The sequence below is a fragment of the Pinus tabuliformis genome, chromosome 4_2 (genome assembly GCF_031772625.1).
Source record: "Pinus tabuliformis cultivar Carrire ecotype Pingquan chromosome 4_2, CPIR1, whole genome shotgun sequence".
NCBI classification, from domain to species: domain Eukaryota; kingdom Viridiplantae; phylum Streptophyta; class Pinopsida; order Pinales; family Pinaceae; genus Pinus; species Pinus tabuliformis.
In genome coordinates, this window is record NC_142304.1 from 1,134,330,526 (window position 1) to 1,134,338,666 (window position 8,141).

At 34.1% G+C, this 8,141-nt stretch overlaps 1 protein-coding gene across 1 annotated transcript; it reads left to right on the top strand.

The window, feature by feature from the left end:
• Positions 1–1,666: 1,666 nt before the first annotated feature.
• On the top strand, positions 1,667–7,771 carry LOC149173671 (subtilisin-like protease SBT5.3; the record flags this gene model as incomplete). The annotated part of the gene is made up of 9 exons (XM_089426793.1): positions 1,667–1,835; positions 1,969–2,151; positions 2,328–2,439; positions 3,955–4,510; positions 5,660–5,757; positions 5,885–6,139; positions 6,367–6,478; positions 6,579–6,792; positions 7,056–7,771. Coding segments are annotated over 9 exons (2,247 nt in total), but the record flags the coding sequence as incomplete, so codon positions are not given.
• Positions 7,772–8,141: the final 370 nt, after the last annotated feature.

The following is an 8,141-nucleotide window of genomic DNA, read 5'->3' on the forward strand; positions in this document are numbered from 1 at the left end:
TTTAATTTGTTGTTTCATCATAAAACCTTTTTACATTTATTCTTCAAAAATAAAGGGCTTTCATGCCCTATATTACGTAATTCTACACGCAAGCGATCCAACCAATGATACTTGTACAAAAAAATACCCCTAGTTTGTCACCATTAAATATAATGGTTATATCCTATTATAAAACACCTATTACTATTATATTTATTTGTTTACATTAATCTTCATTTTCACTAAGTGTAAAATTTGTTAAGATGCTTTTAGAAAGTATTTTTGTATTTTTCTAATAACACCACATTATCTAGATAATTATTCTTCTTCTCCCATCTTTGGTGATCAAATTTTCTAAATTATCTTTAAAAAAAACTTATAATGTTAGAGAGAAGGGACATCCTTATTTCATCATAAGAATATTATAAATTTTAATTTAATAATGATGTAAAGATAGAAGATGTCATTTCAATATCATACCATTATATAATTTCTAAAATTTTCTATATTAACCTTTTTAATATAAATCAAAAGTAATTTCTTTCTACTCAACCCAAATTGCTTCCTTCTTCATTACTTTTTATAATTTGATTTTATAAATTTGATTTTATAGATTGCATCAAAAGATTTAGCAAAATAAACAAAACAAAGATAACTACTATTATGTTTTCTCTTGCTTTATTTTTTTGGCAATAAATGTAAGTGTTGTGAATGATCAATGAGTGAATACTTACACCAAAAACTATTTGGTGAGAAATCATAAACATTATTTTCTTCATCACCTTTAGTTATTTCCTTTATTAAAATGTACCAAATGATGTAGCAAAGTCAGGATGGTTTTAATTTTTTTTTTAAGTATTATTTAAATCAACACCTTTGTGAATATGTAGCAATTAGCTGAGAGTTCTATTTTCTTTAATTGGATATTATTTTCATAAATGTATACAAAGGTAGACTTCCTCCTCATTTACTCATTTTAAATATAAATTTAAATCAATAATTTTTGGGGGCTTTATGTGGGAAACATGCAATTTGTATTACCCATAATTAAATTTCAAAGTACACTTGAGATAGCATATAAAGAACTACTTTTACATGGTTACTTTAGTCTTTACTTTTGTCTTATAATCTTCATCTTTACCTTTATACTATTTTTTCAATACCCTCAACTTATGAGGCTCATGCAATTACAATCTATGTATATGCATTATGTATCTTTCTAAAAACCCATGGACTTATTTGTTATTTTCCTATTATATTTATAGTTGAAAATAAAATAAATTTGGTTGAAATCCAATTTATTAACTTCATGTTTTTTAATATAGTTGTTTATATTATCCATCCATATATATATATATAATTAATTTTCTTTATAATTTAATTAATTTACATATATAAATATTAATATATAATAATTCAAAACACAAATTTCCTATATAAATATTACCAATTCCAATAAGCATGTGTAGAATATGTAAAGTAAATGTAAAATATCCAAATAAATACACACTTACCATTTTCCATTTTATTTTCTTATTAATAGAAGACTATATAACTTACCATTTTATTATAAATAATCGAATATATAGCTAACATTCTTAAAGCTTCCTGATCGAATATATAGCTAACATTCTTTAAGTTTACTGTCCACAAACAATATGTGACTTGGCTACAACCTAAAACCTAAAATTACATAATTATATATTATTATCATACTGATCAGGGTTTTATATATACTTTTCCACTGAAAAAATGCAGCAAGGAGGCAGCAAAGGAGTCAATCTTCTATTCATACACCACAATCGTGAATGGTTTTGCTGCTACTCTTGAAGAAGAACATGCTCTTTCTCTCTCAAGTGAATAACTTACCATTAATGCTCATTTTCACTCTTTCACATTGAATGAACGGGAAGCCGGTAGATGCATAGAATTTTTCTATATTTTTTCTAACATAATTCGGTGTCGTTAATTTTGGGTGCTGTTATTTAGAACTCCCTGAGGTATTATCTGTATTTCCTAACCAAGCAAGAAGTCTGCAAACAACTCGTTCATGGGGATTCCTTGGCTTGGAAATTGGAGCTGGAAAATCTGAGAATGTATATGTTCCTCCGGGATCGCTATGGAGAAAGGGGCATTTCGGACAGGATGTTATTATTGCTCACCTGGATACAGGTAGCGACCCACCTCAGTAGCCTTGGAAATAGCTCTCTGTGTGTGTCTGTTAATATATTCTCTAGGTGACCCTTGGAAATGGCTCGCTATGTGTACCTTGAGGTTTAGGGTTCATTCTTTAGGTGAGTTCATTTTATTTGTTATTGGTTATGATGCTATTTTTCTTCTGTATTCAGGGGTATGGCCGGAATCTGCAAGTTTTGATGACACAGATATAGGGCCTATTCCTTCTCGATGGAAGGGGTTCTGCCAAAAGGGAACACAATTCGGTCCAGAACACTGCAACAGGTGCGTTGATGAGGGGTCAGAGTAGTTTTCAGTTTGTTTAACCATGCTTGCATATCGTATAACATTCTCTTAAGATTTTTAACTCAAACCTTTTTACTGCGTAGAATGGATTCTATCAGTATCTATAGACTGAAATATCAAGTTCATTTTTTCTATCTGAGTGTACTTAGATTGCACATTCTCAAATATTTTGGGATATATAATGAACATTATTGGAGTCAAACTGTTAATATTCTGAAATATATAATAAAGAGATAAGGGTTGCTTCCTAAGTTCAACAGAATGCCAAGGAAGATAGATAATTTCAAATCGTTTATAAAGGATTACAGTTTCCCAATAAGTATGTTTCAATTTTGTATTAGAAAGTAATATGGTTTGTAAGTGTTTATTGGCAGCTAGTTTTAAGCACTTTGCCAGAAATCCTGCGGGAACATTAAGTGATAGGTTTTTTCGTTTAGAACTTTATAAATATTCCATATTTGAAGTAAGCTGTCACTTCGATGTTTAGGCATGCTTTTGAGTTTAGAATTTTATAAATATTCTATATTTGACAAGTTTAATATTTGAAGTAACCTGCCACTTCGATGTTTAGGCATGCTTTTGAGTTTAGAACTTTATGAATATTCCATATTTGAAGTGACAAGTTTCAATGTTTAAGCATGTTTTTGAGGTAAGTAATGTTGGGGGTAATTGTCACATTTATAATTTTATTTTATTGGGAATGGTGGACTAACTACTATTTTGGAATTTATCTGGGAAATTAATTTCCCACCTAGGTTAATGATAAGGGTTTAGAAGTTTACGCATGTTTGCTGGTTTTGGTTTCGGTGTAATATGAGATTAATTTTCCACTTAAGTATGGTAAGGGTTTGGGAATTTAAGAATGCCTGCTGGTTTTAGTGTATTCTAAAACTTTAATGGGAACCAACTACTGCAATATTAGATTAATTGCCCACTTAAAGTAATTGGACTAACCACCATTCTGGGAATAATAGATTAATTGCCGGTTAAAGTAATAATAAGAGTTTAGAAATTTACTTATGCTTATGGATTTTGGATTTGGTGTAACTGAAAACAAGTAACTTGTCACTTGAATATTTAAGCATGATTCTAAGAGATGATTGTCAGAGATGCTTAATTTTTATTTGGATGGGTTGTTACTGAATAATACATGTTGTTGCTTGTACAAAGTCCTCTGCATTCTTATTTCTTCCTGCTGTACTGCTTGCAGTCTATTGCGGTTATTACTTCTTGCATTACATTGCTTAGAAGAAAAACACTTTGAACTTGCTGGTTGGAGAATGTTCGATCTCTGTATTTGTTTCTTTGTTTGGTGTTCTATAGTAAAAGCCAACCCCATTGTAAGATATCCCTACCTGAAAAACTAGAACACTTACTTCCCAATTACTAGAATCATGGTTCACTCTCGAGTGTTTTGCAATAAAAAGATGATTGGAAAGCAGGCCCTTTGCAATGGAATCAAAGTTTTACTCTCCAAATTGTTGTTTGCAACAGGAAATTGATTGGAGGCAGATATTTCATCAAAGGGCGTGATGCTGAAAATGGGCCTTTGAATTTTTCTGCAACAGGGGAATTCCTCTCTGCGCGAGACAAATTTGGACATGGAACTCATACTCTGTCTACAGCAGGGGGGAATTTTGTGAAAAATGCAAGCATATATGGACATGCAGAAGGGGTTGCGAAAGGGGGAGCCCCTCATGCTAGAGTTGCAAGTTATAAAGTTTGTTGGCCTACAGATACACTGCCCAACACTTGCTATGATGCAGATATTCTTGCAGGATTTGATGCAGGGACACACGACGGAGTTGATGTGTTCTCAGTTTCTCTTGGAAGTCCCCCTCCTTTTAACGATTATTTTCAAGATGGAATTTCAATCGGAGCGTTCCATGCAGTTCAAAGAGGGAGGGTTGTTGTGTGCGCTGCCGCAAATGCTGGTCCAGTTCCGGCGACGGTTGCAAATGTGTCACCTTGGATCATAACTGTGGGAGCAAGCACCATCGACAGAGTATACCCTTCGACCGTTTATCTCGGAAACAACAGAACATATATAGTAAGTACCGCTTATTGGCATTGTTTAACCAAATTTGAATTTATGTTTTGAATTATTTTTAATGGGAAAGAATTTTTATTTGTGTTTAAAATATGTATTTTAATGAATAATTAATTGTTCTAGTTTCGAGAATGGATGAGGTGAACTAACAGCTAGCCTAGAATATGGGATGTATCCCATTGAAATTTACGGGCTGTAAATAGCCAATCTTAATATGGTATCAGAGCATTGGCCTAGCCAATCTTAATATGGTATCAGAGCATTGGCCTAGGTTATATTCTTTGGAGTTATGTCGAGTTATGTCGGACCAATATGGTAATAGAGCGTTCTTTGGAGTTATGTCAGAACAATAGGGTATCAGAGCATTGGTCCAGGTTATATCAAGAGTAATGTGAGAGCAAAGGTGTTGGAAGAACATGGGTTGACTGCTTGGAAAGGTCTCATTATACTCATATTTTGCCAAGTTCATAGTTCTTTTCATAAAATCTCTAATGGCCACCCTGGAAACATGAGACTAATTGTACACAAGGTAATTCTAAAGATTTAGAAATTTACTAAACCCTGCTGGGTTACCCGCATTTAGCACCTATAAAAACCCATAAACCGTGACACAGATTTTGCAAAGTTCACAATTCAGACATGTAATTTCAACAAATCTATGCCAATTTTCAGGTAAATTTGACTCAAAAAATTCCTTTAAAACGTACAACAGTTATACTGCGGCGGACTTTTGGCGTTGTCTAACTTCATCTTTAGTTAAGTAAGCTTATGAAGTTCGATTTGCCAGTATTCCATAAGAACAGAGGGTGGAAATTCACCCTTTCAACTTGGAACCGCTAAAGAGGCCGAGAGGCTTATTTCATTATGTTCATGTTGCATGTTTTTTGCAAAGCATTGTTGGATTTAATGGTTTATTGATTATCAAGATAATTGTTAGTGCTGTAGAGGTCTTTTCATGGAGAATTTCGAGAGGGCAATAAAGCATATTGAAATTTTCACGTTTCAGTCGATAAAATTGCAAATTTGATATATATATATATATATATATATATATTTTTTCAAATCATGGGCATTGAAATCAATAAATCGGATCCCTTGCAGTATGCTAGAGAAATCATTCTGTTACTCTGTGTTTTTGTTTGAGGCCAGGGACGAAGCCTATCCCAGTTCCAATTACCAAAAGGAAAACTGTATCCACTGGTATCATCAGTGAGGGTGAAAGCGCCACATGCAAATACAACTGCTGGGTATGCTGCATACTACTACCTTTTACGAATGAAAAAAGTTGGACAGGAGTAGGATTAGTTCAAGCCATCAACGGCTCACTTCTTTTTGATATTGTGTTTTAACAGTTTCAATGGCTATTATTTTCAGAGAATACTGTCTCGCGGGATCGTTAGATCCCAGAAAAGTTCAAGGAAAAATTGTTGCCTGCCTTCGTGGTCTCAATGACAGACTTGAGAAAGGTTTAACCGTTCGATTAGCAGGAGGAGTAGGCCTGATTCTCGCCAATGCACCCAATGCACCCATTGACGAGAGAACCGTTAATGCAGACCTTCATTTTCTTCCTGCTGCACATTTGAATGCAACTGATGGAGCGGCAGTTTTTCAATACATCGAATCAACAGCGTAGGATTCAAATGCAACTTTTTCAATTCTTCTAAAACGTGGTTAAGATAGCTTTTAGACGATGAAAGAGATTGCATGAAAAAACCTAATGCCCAATTAAATTATGCTCATCCAGATCCCCTGTCGCTTCCATTTATTCAAGAACTCAGTTAGATATAAAGCTTTTCAACTTGTAGTAAAACCTGGTTATTGCATGAAAAACCCTAATGCCCAATTAAATTATGCAGGTCCCCTGTGGCTTCCATTTATTCAAGAACTCAATTAGATGTAAAGCCAGCTCCGACTATGGCAAACTTTTCCTCTCGAGGTCCAAATTCTCTTACTCCAGACATACTCAAGGTTTATAATTCAATCCCCACAACTCCATTGTTATGATATCTCCATTATAAGGTATCATAATATTTTGAAAATAAAATTGTTAACTGTCTCTCCAATGCAGCCTGATATTACAGCTCCAGGGGTGGGAATCCTTGCAGCAATTTCAGAAGCAGCAAATGCAACTGGTACTAGCTATGATAATAGATATGTACCTTTCAATCTAGATTCTGGCACGTCTATGGCGTGTCCGCATATTGCTGGTGTTGCAGCTTTATTGAAGAGAGCTCATCCTGATTGGAGCTCAGCAGCCATCCGGTCTGCCATTATGACTACAGGTATCTCTATCTATTTATTCATATACATATAAAGTTGTGACGCATTTTTCGTTTTGACAGGTTATATGTTCGAATCTGCTTTGGAAGCAAAATTTAAAGGGTTGATGTTTGCGGGTGGATTAATATTAATTATTATATTTCAACATTCTCATTTACAAATAGCTGGTTATCTATAATTTTATATTTCGTCAATTTTTTTTAATGAAAAATATAAATTTAGCATTTACTAATCTTCTTCCCGTTTTAATATTTTTCAATGACAGCTAGAAGATTGGACAACACCAAAACGGCCATTAAAGATAACTTACTGCAAACAGCAGGTCCTTTTAACTATGGTGCAGGTCATGTCAATCCAAATAAAGCTGGAGATCCTGGCCTAATCTATGATCTATCAATCAGAGACTACGACACTTTTCTTTGCAGCTTGCATTATAATTCAACCCAGATAGAGGCCATAACAGGGAGGGCAGTCACTTGTCCTAAACGACCCCCTAACATCTATAACCTCAACTATCCTTCCATCGCTGTCTCGGCACTGAAAGGATCAGCGACTGTGAGAAGAACTGTGACAAATGTTGCAGAGGGACCGGTGACTTATAAAGCAAAAGTGAATTCTCCTGTCGGAGTTTCAGTGTCAGTTGAGCCTGCAGAGCTTGAATTTTCTACCAGCGGGCAAAAGAAAACATTTAAGGTGGCCCTGAAAGCCGTGAACAGTTCTGGAGGTCAGTACGTATTTGGGTCCCTTATATGGAAAAATGCCAGATATTCGGTTGCAAGTCCCATTGTTGTGAATGTAACCCGTGTGGATTAAGGTAGTGAATATCTCACTAGCCAGCTGTTGCTTTTCATTGATTGATAGACAATTGCCAGGGAAATTTGTAAAAGGGTCTCTGAATTTTTCTCTTTTGTAAAATCCGCAGGCTAATAAAATTTCGCGCATAATTTATATTTAATTAAATTGTTTTTCTTTCTTCAAGTATACAGCGTCATATCGATTCATCACAACATGCAAGTTGGTACAAAATTTTCTTATCATGTTTTCTTCTCAATTTTCTTTTTGTAATTACTCTCGCATGCCAATTCTAAAAGTTAAGAAGGGAAAATATGTCGTATTTATTAAAGCATGTAATCTCTTCGCTTGATCAAAGTATGAATAAATTAGTTAACTGGTTTTGTATTAACGGTTAAACCATGTGTCGTTGGTTTCCATTCCATAATGAGAAGTTGACTGTGACTTGTGAGTTAAGTTTTAATTGTTTTTTAGTGTTTTTCTTTACGCTTGTTTTTGTTTGTGAAGTTAACATGATTAGAATGGGAGAGTAGTCATTATTGCACACATAATTAAATTA